We start from the raw sequence: 24,435 nt of genomic DNA, 5'->3' as shown, positions 1-24,435 counted from the left end.
TCCCACAGGCTGCTCATGTAAGGCGAGAGTCTCTCAGGCGGCCCTCTCAAGGGCAGGATTTATTGCCCAGCGGCCTCTCCTCACCCAGATGTAGAGAGGGGGCAGCACCTGGTGTTAGTGGAGTGCTCTGAGAGCTCGCAAGAAAGAGCCTGTGGATGGATGAAATCTGAGAGGTCCTACAAGGTGGCAGCACCATAAGCCTCCGTATCAAGGCTTAGCAGGGGAGGTGGGGACCCAGACCTTGCTGAAATGGCAGCTTAGTTAACAAGCCTGTTTTAGAGCTCTTTTAGCTACTGAACTTCATGGTCCTTAAAAGAAACCATGGGCGTGCAAAGAGGACATTTTGAGCTGCCAAGCCAAGTTATTATGCTGTGCAACGTCAGTGTTGACACTCAACATCTGAGTGACACGCATCCATGTAACCCTTTAAGGATTCGCCTCATTTTCACAGAGATTTGAAGCGTTCATCCATATCAGAGCTGAGGGGAAGATGGTGGTGATGGGGCAGGGAGAGAGAACTGCGCTCCTCTGAAAACAATGACTCGTGACGTGAAGCCCCCCTCCCAATCCCTCTCTTTTATCTGCATGGATGATGGAAGTCTTTCAAGGCGTGCCAGTAGGACTGCGATCCATTAGCCCCGCTGTCTGAGCCTATTAATAACCCCTCTGCACCCCCCTCCCACCATGCCTCTCCGCCCCCCCAGGGACGAGGGTGCAGGTCCGATTCGTGCCGCCCCACCTCGGGCGTGCTTTGAAGCAGCCTTCCGCGCTCAACGCGTTCAGGCTGCGCGTGCAGGTGAGCCCGTCGGCTGGTCGATAAAAAGCACAAAGGATAATCGCCTCCGCCCACTCGTCTTCTTCCCCTCTCCAACTCGTCTTCCACACCTCTTTTTTTTTCCTTCAGGGTTTTTTTTTTCTTTTTCAACCTTCCTTCTCTCCGTACCCCCACAGAGCTGTCGGCGAGGAAGTGCGGCCGTAAATCTCCCCCAGACGGGGCGCATCTCTGACGGACTCCCCTCTGCCGCCACCGCCGCCTCTGGCACGCTCTCCTCACGCATGGCCTAAACGATGCCAGCTGGGTCACAGGCACTTTGCCTCCCTGACCCGCGGTGAGGACCAGTCACGCACCCGCCCCACACGTTCAGTACGTGACCACATCTCAGTCACATCTCCCTCAAGGCTGATGGAGTTGTTTGCAGGCTGAAATCATATTTCTCAAGAGTTTTTTTTGTGAAACTCTTACATTTAATTCTGAATCGTGACCACCTCAGTGAGTCGTGATTTGGACTTTTTGGTGAATTGTGTGAATCTCTCATTGAGTCATGTGAATGAGCCAGCGGGCTGTGATTCATGTTCATTTCATTTTTGTGAATGAATGTTAAATGCACAGGCTGCCCTCTTTGAGGCCGTGAGAATGTGTCGATGTGTGTGTGTGTCAGTGTGTGAGTCAGCTGTTAGTCAGACTGTCAAGAGATCGCAAGGAGCTACAGGCTCTCCCTGCGTCGCACTTTCAATTCTCTCATTTCATTCTTTCTTTTCATTCTTTCTTTTTATTCTCTTCATTCTCCCTTCTCTTTCATTTTCTGAATGAGCATGGCTGTGAATGAACAGCCCTATTTCTCTCTCCTTCTCCCTCCCTCTCTCCCTCCCTCCTTCTCTCTCTCTGCCATATGACTCACACGGGCCTAACCCCTTGCCAGCTTCTCTCTTCGAGCCTTGGCATGGAACGGAAACCCGGTTGCACCACTCATGCGCGGCTCACATAAACACCGCTGCTATTTTGGAGCACGTCCGCTCCCGCTCCGACCCACCCCATGGGCCCCATCCCCTCCACCACCGGAGTGCCACCCCATGGGCCCCATCCCCTCCACTATCGGAGTGCCACTTCACTGCCACACACAGCACGCTGTCCTGTTTCAAGCCACTAGCCTGAACAGGTTGGATCTGCCAAGGTGCCTTTGAGTACAACTGTGGGACAGAGTAGAGCCAGTGAGCAAGCAGCTTAGCATACTTGCCTATGTATGTCCCTGGGCATCCATCAAGACAAACCCTTCTCTTAAGCTTTGCGAAAGCTCCCGAAGTCCTCTCCACGTCACCTCATCATGACTTTTTGCCTGTTATGTAATGGCGAGACCTCATTGCGTGTGAAGGTGTCCCTTTGAGAAGGAGCAGAGCATCCCGAGCACCAGCGGCCGCCTGCTCAGCCAGTGGTATACTTCAGCCCGAGTGGGCTCACAGGGGCCAGTGAGGATGGAGTTGGACGGAATCTCCACCCCCAGGCCCCCATCCCATCCTCATCCTCTCATCTCTGCCCCGCCACGGCTCTGTTCTCAGCTCACATATTTACTGCTCCCAGCGGAGTGGGGAGGGCAAGCACAACAGCTCATATATCTCGCTGTCTCTTCCCCCTTTCCTCCCCCCCTCCTCACACCAGCCCCCCACACACACACACACACACACACACCCATCCCCACTTTTCTCCCCTTGTTTCTCTCTCCTCTCATAGTTGTGCTGTTTTGGCCCGGTGAGACAATGCGTGCCTGGCGGGCAGCACCTTCTTATTTAGCCCAAGCCAGTGCCACGTTGCATTTGCAGGGGATCAAGCCTGAGATGCAGAGGGAGAGGGAGAAAAAAGATAAGAAAATTGGCTGTAATGAAAAGCAGAAGCCCAGGCACTCTCACCATGAACTTGGAAACAGAGAGGAGAATTGAAGTTAATTCAAACCAGCTCTCCGCAATGCCAGATGACAGGGCTTTGAAGTGTTTTTTGCCTCGCTCTCCCTCTTTTCTCTCCCTCTTTTCTCTCCCTCTCTCTCTCTCTCTCTCGCTCTCCCTCTTTTCTCTCCCTCTCTCTCTCTTGCTCTCCCTCCTTTCTCTTTCTCACTCAATCTTTCGCTTTCTCTCTCTCTCTTTGTTTTCTACAAGTGGAGCGATTGGGAAAAGCCTTTGAGCCTGACAGATAACCATAGCTAAAATTAACCCTTTGTGGGTCCCTCGATGTGGTTTAACAAGTCCTGTGTTTTTTTGTGATTTCTTTTAATAAGCAAGCCCCAAGTGGTCACCTGAACCTCTACTGGCAGGCGTCTGTCTGAGGATTAGGTAACATTAAAGCACGGATCGATTTTCAGATGCCTCATGACCCCCCACCCCTCCTTAAAGCTCAGAGCCCCCCAATCCTACTCCCAAGACCCACAATTTGTCTCAGACCTTTTCAAGGGGAAATCTGCATGGCCTATGGCTAATTACCGGTCATAAATTCAAGCCAAGCACATCCAGTTTGATGCTCAAACCTTCCTTTCACCGGCTCCAAGTGCTCAAGAAATCCTCCTCTACGCAACAAGCATAACTGTCTCTTCCCCCGGAGGGGTAGCTTGGCCACAGCCAGTGGATGGGGATTTAGCAAACGGAGGAAGGGGGTTAAGTTTGGGTGGAGGAGCAGAAGAAGGATCTTCTGAGAGAAGAAGGTCTTTATGTCTCTTGTCAGTGTCATTTTAGTGAAGATACAGACAGGGATGGGGGAGTAATAAGAAGAAGCCTCAAGTTGGATTGCAGAGGGTGTGTGAGTGACTGCAGGATGATCGGGGCACTTCAAGACTGCCGGCTGTTGTAGATAGCGTTGCTGGATCCATCAGGGACTGGGCTTTCCATCTCTCTCTCTCTCTCTCTCTCTCTCTTTCGCTCTCTTTCACTCTCTTTCACTCTCTGGCTCAGGCTGTCTGTGTTCCAGAGGGGATCTGTCAGGGATTGAAGTGTTGCTCCACGCCCTCTGCGTGCACAGCCAGTCCTCCCTCTGACTCACTCCTGGCGGCACTGGCTGCCTCGGAACTGGGAAGACACGAAGGTGAGGAGGTGGAGGCTCAGGGACCAGCCAGCTCAGGATAGCCAGAGAGCCACATCATAGCATCACACTCAATTCCACTGCCGTTGTGCTTGTGAGTGTTGGTCCGCAGCACAATGACTGCATTCAGGTCTTCAGCCACTTCATCCCAGTGCTGGAAATAAGTGGTCTCTCACTCCCATTACTCTTGATGTTGGTTCATAGTGTCGAAGGGGGTGGGTGGGGGGGTTGAGACATTTCACACTCTCCTCTCATATTACTCTGTCATGGAGTTCATGCAGAATTTCTCCTGTTTCGCCATCCAGTCGGCCTGCTCTTTCTCCAAATATTTATTTGACCATGAAATGGATAGTCTCCTTCATTTCATCGCCGGATTGGAATAACACAGGAGTGATGAGAGAAGCCGTGTCATGACTGTGTGTCAGAATTCTGAGCGCCGTACCATGCTCTGCCCCAAAGACGACCTAACAAGAATGCCTCTAATTGGTGAGCAAGGGTATGCTCCCAGAAGGCCTCAAGACGGAGGTCTCTGCGTGCTTCATTCCACCTTTTATGTTGCTGATCTGCAGATTGCTGTGGTGTTTTGAGGGGGTCTTTCCATTTAAGCTTGGGAAGCCTCTGTCTGTGGGTGTGTGTGTGTGTGTGTGAGAGAGAGGGAGAGATTCTGCCAAGCGAGTTTGGAAGGGCTGAAGGCCTGCGCTCTCCCTAAGCTTCAGACACTGAGCTCCAGCAACTCAAGCCTTTGAAGATCCCACTGAGACAGCCAGCGTGGATAAAAGGAAAGGGGCCAAAATGGTCTGTTCCCATTCCTGTCAGGAGTGGAGAGGCCCCCACTCTGCTCCTCTTCGCTTCGCTCCGCTCCTCTTGTCTCGTCTCATCTCCTCCTCCGCTCTACGCAGATCTGATCTCCTCTCCTTTATGAGGCTCGGCCTCAGTTAACAAGCCCCAGGATGCGGGGAGGTTAGATAGCGAGAGGGCTTTTTGGAGGAGCGGGCCAGGTGGACCAGGGTGCGTTGGATCTTTTGGCTCAGCGTGTGCGTGAGGTGTGCAGATTACACCACCAGGTCAGAGGGATTTTGGAGAGGCCCAACCCTCTGATGAGAAGTGGTGAGTTGTGAGAATATGGTCCCCAGAGGTTTGGCTCTTCCACCTCCTCCATTTCATGCTCCCCCGCTAAGAGACCTGACAGCACGTCCCCACGGAGGTCACCCAGGGCCTGAAGACCACTTATCCCAGGGGAGCCATTTCTCTTTCTCCTCCAGCCACACAAGCACACACACACCTGAGCAAACTTTCCACATTTAGAACTAAACGTGTCTGTCTCTCAGTTGATGAAAGCAAAGGTCTGGTCACACTCTAGTCAGGGAGCAAGCGTCTTCTAGAGGCAAAGTTGAAAGGGTTACAAGTCTGGCTTGACTTTTATTCATTGCATATCTGTGTGGTCCAGACAATGATTCATCCATCACTGTTCAATTTGATTCGGTTAGCTTCAGGAATGATTGCACACGTCAGCAGGCGGCCATAAAACATAGAAACGAGCTGACAAGTCTGCAGACATACAAGTTGGAGCAGTCTCTCTCTCTCTCTCTCTCAAACACACACACACACACACACACATACTGTACACGCATCGCCACCACCCCTGCTCTAACTATGTGAGCCATAAATTTCAAGTGTCCCTAACGTAATTAGTGAGGCCCCTTTTTCATCCTTCACGTTGGTGCTGTCTGATTCATTGGGAGCGTTGTGAAATCTCCTTAATGTGCGTTTCACACGCAGCCCCTGTCTTAAGTCTCACACAGTCAAAAACACTCATAAATGCTGGGACAGATAATTGATCATCAAGGACTGTCACGCCTGTCGGATGAAGACAAGGTGATGTGACGGCAGGAATTTGACGAGGCTAGCATATTTGAAGGGTGCCTGTTCCCGCTCACATCAAAGCACTTGTGGAGGCGCTGAGGGTTGAGGGGGTGGGATGACTGCCCACACCACCACCACCACCACCCCTAGCACTGCTGTCATTCCTAAGCAACCCCCCACCCGGTCTCGCCATACCCCAAATCCCCCATCCTCTACCACCCCCTCTGTCTGTGGCTGCTCCTGGTACGCCTGTGGTCCTCTTCTCCAAAGAGCCTTGGTCTTTCATGTCGGAGTGGAGTGGTGCAGAGACGGGGGGGCCTGGCGCTTTGCTGTGGTCAGACAGCCGCAGTGGCCTGGCAGGTCGAGTGGGCCTCCCTCAGCGAAGTGTCACCTGTGGTGGAAACCGAGGGAGACAGGCTCGGGGAGAAGTTTGAGAGTGGGAGGAAACTCGGCTCTTTGTGCAACAGTCGACTCACTGGGAAAACACATGTGTACCCTCTCTACCAGAAAAACACTCCTCCATGTCGGACATAAAGCTCTCCTTGAGAGTGCGGTCGTCCACCGTGCTTTTATATAGACAGCTGTCATGAGGTTTTTGCGAGGTTATACTTAGAATTATGTAATCTGTGACGTTTGCAGAAAGCCCAGACCAAACCTCTGGTGAAGAAAAGCAAAAGGAAAGCCTGTGGGGGTTTGAGGAGCCCTTGCCTGACTCCCAGCTGCCCTTCAGTTCTTGTTTTCTTATTTTTTTCCTGCTCTTGTTTATATTTTTTTATGTGACACACACTGTGCTGACAGCTCTCATCTCGCTTCCCGCTTGACATTACCCCCAGCTGGGTCAGTGACGCAGGCGATCTCCCATCAGACCCTCCTCTGGAGTCTCGGACCTCCTAAAAATACACCCAGCCCTCTCTGCGGAGGGCACCCTGGCCTGGGGCACAGACAGCTGGGGTAGCAGCGAGGCGATGTGCGGTGTTGTGCGAGGCCCGGGAGGTATGGGGGTTGGTGCAACAGGCTCCTGGCGCAGCCTGTAATTGTGGCGCGGGTAGGATGGAAAGAATGAGGCCCGGGCTCAGCTGCAGCCGCCTGGCCCGGCCCACTCAGGAGCTCCTGGGCCAGTGCCCACCCACAGCCATCGGGCCAGCAGGCCAGCGCCATGTTCCTGAGGTGGGGAAAGTAGAGGGCTCCGCACCGGAGCCTCCGGCGCTGCTGCTGCTTCTGCTGAGGCACACAGCCACCACTGGTGCACCGAGCTGCAAGGAAGCCTGCAAGCCTAAACCACGCACCCAGATAATGACGTACTTATGGTACATATCATTCACCAACAATAAGCAAACATGCTACGGACACAAAAGTTCCTACAGTTGTGTATTGTGTGAAATGACTCTTGCAGAGAGAGTCTTCACTGAACCAAAGATTCTATAGTTAACTTTATCAACCGTCTCTGACTGAACCTTAGAGACCCCAAAATCTAGAGTATCAGAGAAAAGAGAGCGAGCATAGGCCTCACTAAACCAGACATGGGTGTTAGTCCGATTTAGAATAATAAAGCTGCCATATTTGCTGCCAGTGTATTCACGTCTCCAAGCCAAGGAGTTCAAAGGGCAGGATTACTGTAAGTGCCCCCATAAAGCCGAGCCAGAGTAACCACACATCATCTTTGCCCACAGCATGCGAGAGCGAGCAGGTGGTGGGGGTGGGGTGGGAGAAAACACTGAGTGCTCTACACCCAGCGCTCAGCTGAGTCTGACAAGGTCTCCACCGAGAGCTGCTTCCAGCACAGCCCTGTGGCCAAACCTTCTCCTTCCCTCCTTCTCACTCCCCACTCTTTCCTCTCCTCTCTTCCCTTTCTCATTCCCCACTCCTCTTCTCCTCTCCCCACTCTCTCACTTCCCACTCTTGTCCTCTCCTCTCCTCTCCATTCCCTTTCCTCGCCTTCCTCCTCTCTGCGTCCCAGCTGGAGAAGAGCGTTGAAACTCCACCATCTTAATATAGTCTCACAGCTGCGACGGCCACTGGAATGTAGGAGAGTCCAGGCCAGGCCAAAGGCGCAGATAAGAGTGGTCATAACATCCGCCCACCTAATCAAGGCGCACATCTTCTTTGTCCTCCTTGCAGCTCGTTTTGTCTGACACTCGCTGATGACCTTTCCGACGTCGGGAGGCCATCTCTCCCCTCACCCGCACCCCCAGAGAGCGCAGCGGGTCTGCTGCGAGTTATTTCACGGCATGCGAGCGGCCCAGCCGCCGTGTCATCCACCCCCCCCCCCAGGCAGCTCGGCAGGCAAGGCCTCCACGCTGCAGGCCAGCCCTGGGGCAAGAAGGCTTGTGCAGCTGCTCGACGAGGCGTTTCTTTCTTTCCTTCTTTCTTTCTTTTTTTCAGTCTCTCTTTTTTTCTTTTTTTTTTTTTTTTTTTTGAGGCAGGGAGTCATAGCCCGCAACAGAAACGGGCCGTAAAGTCACATTCCTCTCGCAAATGATCACCCACGCTGAAGTCATAGGATGTTGGATGTTCTGCAGAGTTTTAGTGTGAGTGAGTGTGTTATTTGGGAAATGTGATCTGAATGGGGGAAGGCGTTTTATTTTCTGTGGCACAAGCACGACTAGTGGGACTGGAGGTGCACATCAAAGTAGTGAAACCATGAGCGTGCGACTGCATGATCGTAAATGTGATGTTTATTTTTGTTTCCGTCACAGAACGGTTGTGATGCCCATTGCCAACGAGTTTGCTCCGGACGTGGTGTTGGTCTCGTCGGGATTTGACGCTGTGGAGGGCCACCCCCCACCCCTGGGAGGATACCGCCTCACCGCCAAATGTGAGTGTTCCCACCGACTCCACTCCTGCCACTCAGTAGGACAGCAGAGAACACCCCCACTTTTCTCAGCACCAAAGCCAAAAAAATGTGTCTGCATCCACAACCTAACCCCCCACCCCCTGACTCTCACTCACTCTCTCTATCTCTCTATCTCTCTCTCTCTCTCTCTCTCACTCTCACTCTCTCACTCTCACTCTCACTCTCACTCTCACTCTCTCTGGTTCATGTATTTTTCCTCCTTCTCTCCCCCCTATTGTGGCCTGTATCTGTGGTCAGAGCCAGAGGAGGAATCTAACACACATGCACTTCTGCCCAGACCCTGGACCGAGAGGCCAGCTCTTTTTTTTTTCGCTTCAGAAAAAGTGTAACGCTTGTTTTTGTGGCCTTTTCACTTTCAAGACCTGGGCCTCAGGGACATGCTCACCTCAGAATCTATTCCAATGCCACTCCGGTGACGTTTGACTTTATCTACTCAATTGTTTTCCTGCAAATACTGACCTGCAGATAGCATTCTTCTCCCATGTTTGTACTCGGCTAATTGCGATTTTAAAGCACCTTTAAATAGTGCCCTGCATACCCCTCGGTCTAATGCGATTAGTGGGCCACTTTCGGACTTTCAAAGCTCAGTGGGGAAAGATTACATCTCTCTCAGTTGCTGCCACTGCACGAGCGTTTTCAAACAGGGGAGCACAGAGAGGCTGTTGACTGTTGCGGGGCGGGGGCACACGCTGGCGGTGGAGAAAGCCTTTTCCCAGACCACGCTCATCCGGTCTGTGCCTTGCGCCATTCGTGCCGATAAAAGAGGGCTTAAATCAGATGGCTGCCCCGTGCTGATCTGAGCGCCACTCAATGGCCTGTGACAGCACTGGCCTCTGCTCCCTCCACCCCCCCCCCCCATCTCCATCTTCCCCCCATGGTGTGCATCAGTCAGACGCTGCCACCGAGACTCAGACACACAGACAACTCAGACAGTGTTAAACCTGTGCTAGTAGCACACACGTCTAAAGGTCTGATCGCTTGTTTGCCTTTTCCTTCACTTCTTTCACATGTAGACTTCTGCGTATCTGTAAACCTGATGTATATTTCTCTCAGTGCTACTCCATATTCATGTGCATCCCTCTTCCTACTCTCTCTCTCTCTCTCGCTTTTGCGCTCTCTCACTCTCTCTTCAGGTCTCTCTCTCTCTCTCTCTCACTCACTCACTCACTCACTCACACACACACACCATCCTCACCACAGCTGTGGTTAGCCTGAGGATGGGCCGAGTGTAAGTGATACTGTGCAGTGCACTGTGCGTCAGTGAGTTTGCACCGCATCCCAAACAGGTCACAGAACAGAGTGTACTAGCAGACCCAGAGCCCCTGGCACAGCGGGGGCAATGCAGTATGGTACAGTACAGCCTCTTCCTCATCCTCCTCCTCCTCCTCGCGCTCGAGCAGGCCAGTGTGCAGAGCCGAGGCGACCTGAGCAGGGCTCCAGGCTTCCAGGCCCCAAGGCGTGCCAGCAAAAAGGGCTTTGCAAAAGTGCATCCTTAGAATTCAGCCCCCTGGCAAAAAAGGAAAGAAACACAAAGTCTCCCACACACACACACACACACACACACACACACACGCACACGCACACAATCTAGGGAGTGGGCTGCAACTATGGCAGGGTGCATATATTAAAGCCAAGATCAAAAGGGGAGGCCAGCCAAAACGCAAAGCCACATTTATTAAAATTAAACCTGGCTCGTATTATGCATTTAGGCCCAGTAAATCCCCCGGTGCCTTCTTTTCCTTCATTTCTTTTCTTCTTTTCTGAAAGAGAAAATATGATGTAATACCAATGCCTTCCCTCCACCCGCCTCTTCTCCTCTTTCCACTCCTCCTCTCCACTCTCTCTTTCTTTCTTAATCTCCCTCTCTCATTCTCTCTCTCTCTCTCTCTCTCTCTCTCTCTCTCTCCAACCCCCACCCTCTCTGCCATGTCTTTGCTTGTGCTCTTTGATCGGGGGCCAAGCAGCGGAGTCACCGAGCCGAACTCTAACCCCCTGCACGCATTTCCTGTTCCCCTGTGCCTGCGCAGGTTTTGGCTACCTGACCAAGCAGCTGATGGGGCTGGCCGGGGGCCGTCTGGTGCTGGCTCTGGAGGGGGGGCACGACCTCACCGCCATTTGTGATGCCTCCGAAGCATGTGTTTCTGCTTTGCTGGGAAACGAGGTAAGACTGCAGACAGCCTCACCGAAAAAAATAAGGTTGGGTGTGTGTGTGCGTGCACTCATATGTGTGTGTGTGTGTCTGTGTGTGTATGTTTGTATGTGCTTGTGCGTGTGTGTGTAAGGCTGTGTGGGGGGTTGTTGATTAGTGCGTCCATCAGAGAAAATGTATGTCTGCATGTTTCTGTGTTTTGATGTGTGTACATACTGTATGTAAACAGTTTGCTAAATGAAGAGGTGAAGGGATAAAGAGTCAGGCCACTGCAGTCTAAACACACACACACACACACACACACACACACACGCTCACACATACACACACACACACACACACACACACACACACGCTTACACTCTCACACTCTAGTCCTTTGAACACAGTCATTGAAGTGACAGAGTTTGGTCCCTGTGGGCAGCCCCTGTGGCAGCCCTCCTCATCTCCCTGAGCGCAGGCCACCCTAGTCTGGCCCAGGGCCCCGGGGACCCCAGCCCGCCGCTCGTCTGGGGCTCTGTTTGGACAGGTAAGGAAAACAGTGTGACAGGAGGAGGGACTGCCCTGTGGGACTGTGGGCCCCGGCGGCCGGTTTGGGGCCCCTCCCGTTGGCCCTCAGCGCAGCCAGAGGGGTGATGTTACCGGGGCCCCGAGCCAAGCATCACACAGAGGGCCTGCCCTCACCCCTCCCTTTGTAATCACACTCCAGTGGGAGAGTGTGCGTTTTTATGTCTCCCGTCCAGCGATTCCCCCTCAGTTGACCATGAGGGACCCTGTGGAGTTGTTTTCATCTCTCTTTCTCTCTATCTCTAGTTTTCCCTCCCTTTCTCTCTCTCTCTCTCTCTGTTTCTCTGTGTGTCTTTCTGTGTGTTCCACACCCTGCGTGGGAGGACACAAGCGCCAAGTGAGGGGGATGGGAAGCAATGGCGAGAGAGGAAGTAACAAATGTCAAGATGAAAAATCAGAGGTTAATTGTGGGAGTGTGCTGGCCATAGCCGAAACCATACAAACCATCCTCTGTGATTCATGGCAACGGCAAGATTACATTGAAAGAAAAGAAATACTCTCATCATCATTTTACTAATAGATCACGTCTGGAACTTGTCCATTTCCTGCGAACAGTGTAAGCTGCTGTCGTCTGTTAAAATAAAAAAGGGAGCCGTTCTGGGATACCGGCGATCACACGTGGGCGTTTGATTTGTGCACAAACACCGCAAACAAACAAAGGCCTGTCCAGCTGAGCCAACCTCTAGGCTCCACACTGCGTCCAGCCTCAGCCTCCGGAGGTGCTGTCCCATCTGCAGATGCGCTTATGCGGTCTCCACCAACGCCGTCTCGCCGGGACATTGGGTGGTGGCACGGTTAAACAAGCGCGCCTCTGTGGATACATGCAGGAGCAGAGCCAAAAGCTGTACACCAAACCAGTGGATTAGATAAATATATAGTTGCTGGCTCATCTGCTAATGCCGTTACGGGTCTGTGGTGCCATTGCCCACACTGGCCATAGTGCCACGGAGTGGTTATGCGGTCAAGCAGGGAGAGACAGGCCACCATAGTCCAGCTCTAAATGTAGGCGGCAGGCCCCACAGGCGTAAAGCTGATGTATTTTGAGAGAGTGACTGGGCGCTCCTCGGACGCGCCCCGCCAGTGTGTTTACTGGAGAGAGAGAGAGAGAGAGAGTGAATGAGAGATCCTGCTGAAAGCATCCCGCCCGCCTGCAGTGGAAGAGGCCTGTGAAATGGATCACTGGTGTGAACCCGGCCAGCCGCAAGGCACGGATCTGTGTCTGCGCGCACCCTGACACTACTGCTAACTTTACACAGCTTCCTGCTTGGCTGTCGTTGGTGACCGCAAGGAAGATGTACGTTACGGTGGAGAAAAATTTGGTCTTGGTCCTCAAAGTTGGGTGAGTTGGGGGGTGATTAGTGTTCTCTCTCTCTCTCTCTCTCTCTCCCTCCCTTCTCTCTCTCTCTCTCACTCTTCCTCCCTTTCCGTCTCCCTCCAACTTTCTTATCCCAAAGTCCTTATCACAGCTCTCTAGACGAGGCTGTAAAAATAAGTTCCCGGAACTCTTAAAAACGTCAGATGGCTCAACTCCATGTGGATTTTCTTGGATGAGAAGGAAAATAAACAAAACAATAAGACGGGATGATTCCACTCGTAAAAGTGTGTGTGCTCTCTCAGGCCCCTGCGGCAGGAAGCCAGAGACACGCTCAGTCATGGTGACTTCTCACACACTCTGGGTTTTTCAGTTCAGGGTGGTGGTGGTGGTGGTGCTGCCACTGCCCTGCCACTCAGCTCGCTCACTTTGCCCACAAAATGCCCCCAAAATGTCCAGTCGCCACCTCCTTCCCCTGTCAGGAGAAAGATGAATAAAGCAAAGGAAGGAGAGAAAAAGTTCAAGCAGAAAAGCCCCTCCACTGTTTCCAAGACCTGTCAGAGAAAATAGATCTTAACAGCCCTGAGCTGAACCAACGTTTGCTTTAGGGGGAGGAGGAGGAGGAGGAGGAGGGGGCGCTAGGCAGGCTGGGAGCCTTAATGCAATAACGCTAATCGCTTTACCTGTGCCGGTGTCTGAGGAGGACTCTGGGGTCACCGCCATGCTGCATTCTGGGAAGGGAAAGTGCTGCTGGGGCGTTGCGGCTCTTTTTCTCTTCCCCCTGGCTGGCTCGCCCAGGGTGGGTGGGGGAGCGTGTCGTGATGAGCGGAGCGGGCATGAATGCGGTGGAGGCTGAGCGACGGAGGCGGAGGGGGAGAGTGCGTGAGCTCGGCCTGTTTGGGGGATCCTGTTTCAGCGCACCCTGTCGAGCGCTCACGGCGGGGGGGAAGCGTGTGATGTTCGGCGCGGTGGCTGAGGTGCAGACAGGGGTACCCACCTCTGGTGTCTGATTCCTCTCGCCCGTGCTCCATCTTGTTCTCATGCTCTCATTATTTACACCCCTCCTTTCTGTTCTGAATTGTTGGCCCTCTCTCCCCTATATCTCTGTTGTGTTTCTGACCTGTGTCCACACCCTCCCCGACCCCCTGCTGCCTGGGGACACTGTCAGTGGCACACATGTGAAAGCAGTTAGGCTCACACCTCTGGCAGACAGGGTCAGGCAGAGGGAGACAGATCGGGTAATCAAAGGAAATTGGGAATCATTTGAAGTAGTGGAGGAAGCCATCGTCATAAACCAGCGTCAGAGTCTGGTTTCACTAGAGGTCTCCCTCTGTCACACACATATACACACACACACACACACACACACAAACGTACACGTATACTCGCCAAGTCTCATACACAAGCATAGATTTCTACAAGTCTCTCTCACACACAGGCTCCCAATCAGCATCACAACACTAAGGAACTAAGGAAAACATTTGCTCACACGCACACAGTCAGCTAGGCACACTTACCCACCCAGCACAACACTGAGCTAAAGTAAGCATTCTCTCTCTCTCTCTCTCTCTCTCTCTCTCTCTCTCTCTCTCTCTCTCTCTCTCTCTCTGCCTCTGCCTCTGCCTCTCTTTCAGCCGCTCTCTCACTTTCACTGATGCACACACACACACGCATTAAAATATCCAACGTGAGCAGGTCGTTAAGCATCTCGGGTGCACGGCTCATTGGGTCCGAGCGACTGTGTCGTCGCCATGCTGAACAGCAAGCCGCCGTGGCGCGGGCCAACTTCGGACACCCTTGATCGGCGGAGCAACACTTTTTGTATTTTTCATGGCCTCCTCTGGCGGGCCTTTGGCAGCGGCGGCGCTCAGCCGACGGACCGCTTGAGCAAGTGCAGGCCGAGAGCTCATTACTGCGATGGCCTCCAGCTCCACAAATCACACACACACACACACACACACACACACACACAGAGAAAAAAACACACACACACACACACACAGAAAAAAACACACACACACACACAGAGAAAAAACACACACACACACACACACACACACACACAGAGAAAAAACCACACACACACACACACACACACACACACACACACACAGAGAGAAAAACCACACACACACCCCAGATAACAGATAGGGCGGAAAGGAAAGAAGAAAAGAAAAGAGATGGGGGGAGCGACGTCTCTAATCAGAATGGCAGGAAGCAAGTGCTTTATCATAATCTCTCCCCACCAAAGGCCTACACTGTAATGGCATAGGAATGCAGGCCGGCGGCTGTTGATGAGGCAGATAGAAGCAGGGGAGAAAGGTTGGTGTGTTTGTGTGTGGATGGATTTGCATCAGCATGTGAATGTGTATAGCAATGTGCGTGTATGTAGAACTGTACTGTCTGTGTGTGTGTGTGTGTGATGGGAGTGTCTGACTGCGTGTGTGTGCGGAGGGAACTTGGCCAAACTCACTCCAGGGGCCGCAGCTGTGTCAGCTACCCCAACCTCTACACGGTGCCGTAGCCCATTCAAATGCACAGTCACGAGCCTACGCATTAGCGCGGCCTGCCTGACCCAAAACGGCCCCCCTCAGCATCACAGCTAACCAAACTCTCTCCTCTCCTCTCCTCTCCTCTCCTCTCCTCTCCTCTGCTCTGGTCATCTCTCCTCTCCTCTCCTCTTCTCTGGTCATCTCTCCTCTCCCCTCCTCTCCTCTCCTCTCCTCTCCCCTCCTCTCCTCTCCTCTTCTCTCCTCTCCTCTTCTCTGGTCATCTCTCCCCTCCTCTCCTCTCCTCTCCTCTCCTCTCCTCTGGTCATCTCTCCTCTCCTCTCCTCTTCTCTTCTCTCCTCTCCTCTGGTCATCTCTCCTCTCCTCTCCTCTCCTCTCCTCTCCCTCTCCTCTCCTCTCCTCTTCTCTGGTCATCTCTCCTCTCCTCTCCCCTCCTCTCCCCTCCTCTCCTCTCCTCTCCCCTCCTGTCCTCTCCTCTCCTCTTCTCTCCTCTCCTCTGGTCATCTCTCCTCTCCTCTCCTCTCCTCTCCTCTCCTCTCCCCTCCTCTCTGCTGTGCTCTGCTCTGCTCTCTGCTCCCCTCCCCTTCTTGCATCCTCTCTCCCCCCTGGGCTTGCCATGTCACGCTGGACACCACTCTTGACAGGCCCGCCCCCAAATGCCCTTCAAGGCACAGTGCCCACAGAGGAGTTGACTGTACAACTCCGTGTGTGTGTGTATGAGTGTGAGAGAGAGCACACATGAGTGACTGGTCATTATATCATGCGTTTTACTGCTGGCTCCAGAGTGAGAAATATCCTCTGCCTTTTATTGGCAGGTAAAAGACAAGAAGTCTTTGGCTATAATGAGGATTGTGTTCCCTTTTGAAAGTGGGTCAAATTTGTAGGTATGGAGAGAGTGATGGAGAGAGAGCGAGAGGGTAGAAAAAAAGAAAATGGAGAAAGAGAAGGAGTGCAGGAGAGAGAGAGAGAGGGGAGATGATAAATGCCGTGCTGACTTTACTAGCCTCTTTTTTTAGGTGCAGGTTTTCGGTGAGTAATCTCCAGGCCTTTATAGTTGAATAGCTCATGAATGATGCATTGGCTCCGACATTAGTCACCTCTGAACTCATGACTAATTGATGAATGTGTGCAAGCAGATGTTGCGCTCCAAATTGTGGTCGTTAGCAATTATTTGATAAACAACAGCCTAATAGGCTAATTGTTACCATTCGGCGATGAGGTTATGCTGATGTTAACACAATAGTTACTGTAAACATGCATTGCTTCACCTAGTGCGTGGAGTCCTGTGTGCTTTAGAAATTCACAAAGGCCAGGGAGGTTGGCAAAATAATCTGATACAAGGTTTTTTTTTCCATGAACGCGGTCCAGTACACACGGTAAACCAACCTCAGCAAACCGTTTTTTTTTGGGGGGGGGGGGGTTTGTTTTGTTTTTTGTTTGTTTTTTCTGTTTTTTTCCGTTTTTTTTCCCCAACCGCCACAGTAAGGGGAAATGGTTGTGAATGCCTTCTTGTGTAGTCTGCTGAACAAGTCCAATTTCCTGCTGGGTCTTTTGGTGAGACGGTGTCTCTGGCGAAGTCCTTTTAAAGTGCATTCCTCTGGTTCGCGTGGCATCCTCTCTGGCCTGGCCTGGCAGCCTCCCGGCTCACGAGGAGGCCACATACGCGCCAGACAAGCGCAATTTACACTCCAGCCAGAGACAGGCTGACGGCTCTCTCACTCTCACACTCTTCCCCACTCCTTTCTCTCTCTCTCACTCTCACACTCTTCCCCACTCCTTTCTCTCTCTCACTCCCACACTCTTCCCCACTCCTTTCTCTTACTCACTCTCTCACTCTTCCCCACTCCTTTCTCTCTCTCACTCTCACACTCTTCCCCACTCCTTTCTCTTGCTCACTCTCTCACTCTTCCCCACTCCTTTCTCTTGCTCACTCTCTCACTCTTCCCCACTCCTTTCTCTCTCTCTCTCTCACACTCTTCCCCACTCCTTTCTCTCTCTCTCTCTCCACACTCTTCCCCACTCCTTTCTCTCTCTCTCTCTCCCACACTCTTCCCCACTCCTTTCTCTCTCTCACTCTCTCACTCTTCCCCACTCCTTTCTCTCTCTCACTCTCTTGCTCCCTCGCTCTTTGGCTTCATCACTCGCCCCGTGTGTCATGACCTCTCACTCAATCATCTTTTTTTTTATAAATGCTGCTGCATTGAGGGAATAAGAAGGGAAAGGGCTTCACGATGCAGGTGGGGGGGTGGAATAAAGAAAGGATGAGGGAACGAGAGAAAGGGAAGGAAAAAGACTAAAAGAGGGAGAAACCCAAATAAACCCCCCCCCCCCACCCCTCCACCCTTAGCGTCACGGTGGATGCCGACAAGCGCTATGTGTTTCATACCTGCCAGGCAGCCCGGAGCGCGCTGACAAGACCCATTAAAGTTTATGGGCGTGCGGCAGGACCGTCTGTCAGCCTGATGGACAGCCACACACCCCCCCCCCCCCCCTCCAGGCCCACTCGTGCTCCTGCCACTGCCAGGCCAGGAGATGGGCGCTGCAGCTAGGGGAGGGCGAGACAACCAGGGGGAAAGAGAGAGGGGGCGAGATGCGGGGGGAGGAGGGGGACATGGGAGATGGCCGAGTAGATAGGGACTGGAAGAGGTCCATGATAAACAAGTGGCCACACACATTTAACACACACATACATACACACACACACACACAAACACACCACAAAGTCTCATAGGCTGCAGTAGACATTCCACACTCTCCTACCCAACTCCATGCACTCCATTGACTTTTTCATTTTTGGGAGAAGCACACAAAACGGTTTAGTCTGGAGATGGGCGCCTACAGGAGGAGTAGAGAGCAGAGTGTGTGTGTGTGTGTGTGTGTGTGTGTGTGTGTGTGTGTGTGTGTCCATGCTGTGTGGTGCATCAGTGACGCCTCGTCCGGAGATGGGAGTGTGAGGGGGGCCAGCGGCTGAACAAGGCCTGCTATTGTCCCAGCTGAGCTCCCTGTGTGTGTGTGTGTGTGTGCTGCGACTCACCTCTGCCTCTCACTGGGCTGCTGCCCATCCAAGCACTTACTCAACACCCTGCAGCAGCCACACACGTGCCAGCTCCAAGTGGCTCTGCTCACATCCTTTTTGGGTGCGTGTGTGTGCGTGCGTACGTACGTGCGTGTGTGTGTGCATGCTCTATATGTACATAAGAGACTTGCACATGACTGATAAAATGTTATAGATTTGCTCCATGGTCAGAGTAGTTCTGCCCCCTCCCGCTCTCTGGCTCTCTCTGCCTCTCCATCTGGACACTGATCACAGTGCATGCTGTATCCACTGTATGCGTGTGAGTGTGCAGATGTGTGTGTGTGTGTGTGTGTGTGTGTGTGTGTGTGTGTGTGTGGAGAGCACGCGTAGCGGCTGATGTGGCTCCGTGCGGGCTGAGGTTGGCGGAAAGCGCTGGGGGTTTTGAGAGGGTTTTCGATGGGCCCGCGTGTCGTGCCACAGCCGGATTAAAGTATCCTCTCTCTGGGCCGGCCCGCCCTGACGTCCCCTCAGCACCCACCCCCCCCCCGCCCCTTCCTCCTCATATTTGCTTTAATTAAACCAAAGCTTCCAGCCTTGCCCAAAGGCATTGAGTGCGCACTCTCTCTCTCTCTCCCTCCCTCCCTCCCTCTGTCTCTCTCTTTTACTCCCTCCCTCTCTCTCTCGCCCGCTCTCTCTCTCTCTCTCTCTCTCTCTCTCTCTCTCTCTCTCTCCCTCTCTCTCTCTCTCCCTCTCTTCTCTCTCTCTCTCTCTCTCCCCTCCTCCTGTGTTTCTTTTCCTTGCTTCTTTTCTTCTGTCTTCCTGTGGAGCAAGTTGCTCTCCAACATTGCCTTGGCTATACACGCACACTACTCCAGCTATACACGCACACTACTCCAGCATTGCCTTGGCTATACACGCACACTACTCCAGCTATACACGCACACACTACTCCAGCGTTGCCTTGTGCTATATTCTCAGACGTTGCCCCTAGCTACTCCAGTTGCCTTGGCTATACCGCGCACACTCTCCAACATTGCCTCATATAATACCGCGACACTACTCCAGCTATACACGCACACTACTCCAGCATTGCCTTGGCTATACACGCACACTACTCCAGCATTGCCTTGGCTATACACGCACTATTACTTCCAGCATTGTTTTGGCTATACACGCGACACTCCCAACATTGCCCACACTACTCCAGCATTGCCTTGGCTATACACGCACACTACTCCAGCATTGCCTTGGCTATACACGCACACTACTCCAACATTGCCCACACTACTCCAGCATTGCCTTGGCTATACACGCACACTACTCCAGCATTGCCTTGGCTATACACGCACACTACTCCAGCATTGCCTTGGCTATACACGCACACTACTCCAGCGTTGCCTTGGCTATACACGCACACTACTCCAGCATTGCCTTGGCTATACACGCACACTACTCCAACATTGCCCACACTACTCCAGCATTGCCTTGGCTATACACGCACACTACTCCAGCGTTGCCTTGGCTATACACGCACACTACTCCAACATTGCCTTGGCTATACACGCACACTACTCAACATTTGCCTTGGCTATGCAACACTACTCAACATTGCCTTGGCTATACTGCACTACTCAGCATTGCCTTTCTATACACACCATTTTTCCCAGCATTACCTTGCCTATACCAGCACTTCTCCCAGCATTGCCTTGGCTATACCGACACTACTCCAGCTATACCACGCACTACTCCAGCATTGCCTTGGCTATACCTATCACTACTCAGCTATACTGCGCGCACTACTCCAGCATTGCCTTGGCTATACACGCACACTACTCCAGCGTTGCCTTGGCTATACACGCACACTACTCCAACGTTGCCTTGGCTATACACGCACACTACTCCAGCGTTGCCTTGGCTATACACACACACTACTCCAGCGTTGCCTTGGCTATACACGCACACTACTCCAGCATTGCCTTGGCTATACACGCACACTACTATCTCCCATCAGTTTGGCCTCACATTCTTTCTTGTGTACAATGTCCATTTTTCTTTTTTTTTTTTGGATGGAGAACGGAAGACTGTTCACATCTTTTGCCATTCATCTCAGTATTCATCTTTCCAATTAATCGCTTCTGACACTGAATTTGACGTCCAGTCTGTTGCATGCCGTTCTGGACTGGTGTGGTGTGGTGTGGAGAGCGCTGGGGCAGGAATGTCCTGGAAGGGACAGGAGGAATTCAGCTATGCCCTGCTGCCTCCACTGCCTGTACCCAGGAGCCCAGCGCAGGCCAGCCGCGTCCACCCCCAGCACCTCCGAGCTCCACGCAGAGTGACTCAGCACAAAGCCCACCATTGTTTGAGCGCAGACAGGCCTTTTAGCTCGGAGTGGGATGTTAAACACATCTGTTGGCCCTCATCACACTTTGTGTGTGTGTGTGTTTGTGTGTGTGGTTTGTGCTGGGGAAGCAAGCATTCAAACATCTCACCCCTTTGTTGACATTCAATACCCTGATGGCTGTTGTTGGGACATAAAGCATGTGTACACACACACACACACACACACACACACACACACACACACACTTCGGCTCGATCACCCAGCGGTGCTTTACATCTTCTAAATGAAAGGAGTCTCAGTTTCAGATGTTTCCTCTTGGCACAAACAAATGTGGCCATGAAACGGCAGTGAGGAGCACCAAATGGTATTCATTGGGCTTGTTGCTTTGTTTACTGCTTTTTTTTTTTTCCTCACCAATCAATGTTCCCATTATGTTTTATTAAGGCCATTTGGCTGCATTTTCCTGCGTGCCCTTAATGCTGAAACACCTAACCTATTGAAATGTCACAGAGATCCTTGGGCATTACCACTCATTGGGGGTGGAGAGTGTTTGGGAGATCAGTTGGAACTAAACTAATTCTCTCTCTCTCTCTTTCTTTCTATCTCTCTCTCTCTCTCTCTCTCTCTCTCTCTCTCTGTTTCTCTCTGATGTGTATCCACAGCTGGAGCCTCTCCCTGAGGAGGTGTTGCAGCAGAGACCCAATCCCAATGCTGTGCGCTCCATGGAGAAGGTTCTAGAAGCTCAGAGTGAGTGCAGCCCCCTCAGCCAATGCACATCCACAAAGCCAGCAGAGACACACTGCTCTCTTGTTTTATTCACCCTTTTCAGAATTGTGAATGTTTATCTGTGTGTGTGTGTGTGTGTGTGTGTGTGTGTGTGTCACAGGTAAATACTGGCGCTGTCTGCAGCGCCCTGCATCCACATTAGGCTGCTCTTTGCTGGACGCTCAGAGGCGTGAGGCGGAGGAGGCAGAGACGGTCACGGCCATGGCCTCCCTGTCTGTGGCCAACAAGCAGCTTGGGAAGAGGTGAGTGCAGCATGGGCTGTCTGTCTAATACAGGGGCAGCATGTGTAAAACACACAGGTACATTGGGGGAAAAGCAACATGTGTAAAACACACAGGTACATTGGGGGAAAAGCAACGTGTGTAAAACACACAGGTACATTGGGGGAAAAGCAACATGTGTAAAACACACAGGTACATTGGGGGAAAAGCAACAGAGAGAGAGATTGAGATATCCAGTGTACCTGTTCCTGGGTGTCTCCTGCTCCATGGTGTGCGTGTACATGCGCGTGTCTGTGTTTGTGTGTGCATGCGCTTGTCTGTGCATGCACGTGTGTGTGTGTCTGTGTGTGTTTCTCTGTGTCTGTGTATGTGTCTGCCTGTGTGTGTGCGTGTGTGTGCGTGCGTGCGAGTGCGTGTAGTGCGGAGTGTGTGGCTGGTGTGCAGCTCCCTGAGGATATCCGCTGGTGAGGCGGCACTGGTCCAGCAGAGCTGTGCTTCTGAGAGCAGCTCACTGCCAGAGCCCTAATTGAAAACACACAGGGAGCATTGAGCACAGATGCTGGGATATTCCAGATCTCTCTCTCTCTCTCTCTCTCTCTCTCCGCACACAAACACACGCACAAACACACACACTAAATTATCAGTGAGTAAATGGCTTCATAATGCAGACTAAATAATCAGTATTTCTAAAGCCCCCCTATATATTGTGTGTGTGTGTTGTGTGGAGTTAATGCTCTTTTGTGTGTTTGTGTTCTGGATTGATGGGAAATTATGACTTTTGGGGGTAGTGTGTTATATGACGACTGTCTCTTCATTTAAGCCACTGAGTGTGTGATCGCAGTGCTGTCACATATCAGGAACAAAGTGGAAAATATATTGAAACTGGATGATTGGATTATTTAAATAGTCAGCCGTTTTTTTTCATGTTTTATTACATTAGCCATAATGATTGACTACTTTGTGTCTTTCCAGTTTTCATAGTTAGTGAAATTGGCAGGTGATGTCATGTTTGATATGAGTGGATTCTCCGTCTTGACAAAATAGTGGAGGAGAGGAGGAGGATGATGATGATGATGATGATGATGATGACGTCATCTTGTCCACAGGCCCGAGGACGAGCCCATGGAGGAGGAGCCACCGTTGTAGAGTGGCATGGGCAGCGGTTGTTGTGGTGACTTCCTCTGCTTGACGAGCCCTCCGCCGGCTCCTCTCTGGCTCCTACTCCTCCGTTTGTGGCTGCAGGCCCGGCGAACGGCAGACTGAACGACATCTCACACCACCCACCCAAAAAAACATGATAACTCATCCTCAAAACGGAATCTAAACCTACAACCAAACTCGTCAAAAAGACACTAAATACCCCCCCACCCCCACCCCATGAGTACCCTCAGCCGTTTTGAAGCAGTCTTTGTTCAAAAAATGAGGGTCGGGGGAGGTGGGGGGGAGGGAAGGGGGGGGCTGGGATCTGTCCCCTAGAAAGTGGGGTGTCTCGTACCAGGTTGACACACCACTCGCTGTGTCCACTAAGGGAAACGGTGTCTGGGTTTCGGACGGGACGCAGCTGACCTGACCGCCGACCGACCAGCTCTTTATCCCACGGCGACATCATCACTTTTTCCCACCTTCCTTGAGATGTAGATGCTGAGCGCCGGTGCTTTGAGACGAACACCGTGCAACACAACGAAAACAAAAACAAACTAACTAACTAATGGACAAGCTCACCGGCAAGCTCCCAGAGACGTCGGCATGACCAGACATGGGATTTGCCACAAAGAGCAACTTCAGCTGTGACTCTCTCTTTCTTTCTTTCTTTCTTTCTTTCTTTCTTCCGCTCTCTCTCTTTATTTCTTTCTTTCTCTCTAACTTCTTTCTTCTCCATTTATTTGTTTTTTCCTGTTCTGTGCTTTCAAAGAGATGAAGCTGCAGAAATGTTTTTTACTTTATTCTGTAAAGTTCTGGAAAGTTACTGCTTGATGATGATAAAATATCATGATAGTGATTACATTTTCTGATTTAAAGAAGAAAAAAGGACATGAATCAAACGAGACTGTCGGGGAGAGGCAGCGTTTATTTTGACCCTGAAAAGCTGTGTGCAGGAGGCCTTGCGTTCGATGGGAGAGGACTCGGAGTTCACTCGAGGGGACCTGGATTCCGTTGGGGACAAAAAAAACTTGCATGTGGAACATGGACATGGAGAGATTGTGCCTTTTTATTTTTGTGTGGAAAGCTGTTGGATTTTGTGATGAATTCAGAAGAACATTGCCTTAAACTTATGACAGAATGAGAAGGACCCTCTCCCTTCCCCCCCCCCTCTCTGTGTTTATGGAGGGGTGAGATGGGCGGGACAGGCCGTTGGTTGGCCAATGGACAGGAAGAACCCTCAGCATGTTTACCAGGAATGCCCTACAAGACAGCTTTGTGTTTTCACATACACACAACCGCGCGCACACACACACACACACACACACACACACCATATGATCGTTATTCCTCTTTAGTTTCCTCTTCTTTATGTTATTTAACTCTGTGTACCTGATTCCTTTTACTTTGCTTACCTTCAATCTCTTTGCTGTCCAGAAGAAAAAGAAACTATATATGGCTTGTAAGGTAGTTGCCAGTTGAACCAGAGCTAAAGTAGTTGAAGCAGATTTCAGGTTTTTCGCTCTGCGGTGCTTCTGAAGGTTAACATTGCCCAATGTAGCTTCTCGCATTAAGGAAAAAAAAAAGAACTCAACCAAAATACATATCACTTCCTGTGAAGAGTTAATTAGCATGTGGTTTAGTAGAGCAACTTCCATCTGCAGAATTTGAATGCTATTCAGGCCATAGACGTTAAACTGAAAAAGGAACCTAAACACACACACACATATATATATATATATATATATATATATATATATATAATTCCAAAGCATGAATTTGCTATCAAGCAGATTAAGTCTGTGCCATTAACTGCAAGTATAGGAGATAAGTTATAA

At 51.5% G+C, this 24,435-nt stretch overlaps 1 protein-coding gene across 3 annotated transcripts in view; it reads left to right on the top strand.

Annotated features, from left to right (window-relative positions):
• hdac4 (histone deacetylase 4) overlaps positions 1 to 22,879 on the top strand; it is a 144,781-nt gene extending 121,902 nt beyond the window's left edge. For all 3 annotated transcript variants that reach the window (XM_048238391.1, XM_048238390.1, XM_048238392.1), the window contains 5 exons: positions 8,398 to 8,516; positions 10,583 to 10,716; positions 21,113 to 21,197; positions 21,337 to 21,478; positions 22,564 to 22,879. In XM_048238391.1, coding sequence (XP_048094348.1) covers positions 8,398 to 8,516; positions 10,583 to 10,716; positions 21,113 to 21,197; positions 21,337 to 21,478; positions 22,564 to 22,603 — 520 coding nt within the window. In that variant the 3' untranslated portion in view covers positions 22,604 to 22,879. The remainder of the gene's footprint in view (positions 1 to 8,397; positions 8,517 to 10,582; positions 10,717 to 21,112; positions 21,198 to 21,336; positions 21,479 to 22,563) is intronic.
• The last annotated feature ends 1,556 nt before the right edge of the window (positions 22,880 to 24,435 follow it).

Source organism: Alosa alosa, chromosome 3 (assembly GCF_017589495.1).
Source record: "Alosa alosa isolate M-15738 ecotype Scorff River chromosome 3, AALO_Geno_1.1, whole genome shotgun sequence".
Lineage (NCBI taxonomy): Eukaryota > Metazoa > Chordata > Actinopteri > Clupeiformes > Clupeidae > Alosa > Alosa alosa.
The sequence above is the reverse complement of the archived record's forward strand: the minus strand, read 5'-3'. Positions and strand labels throughout refer to the sequence as shown.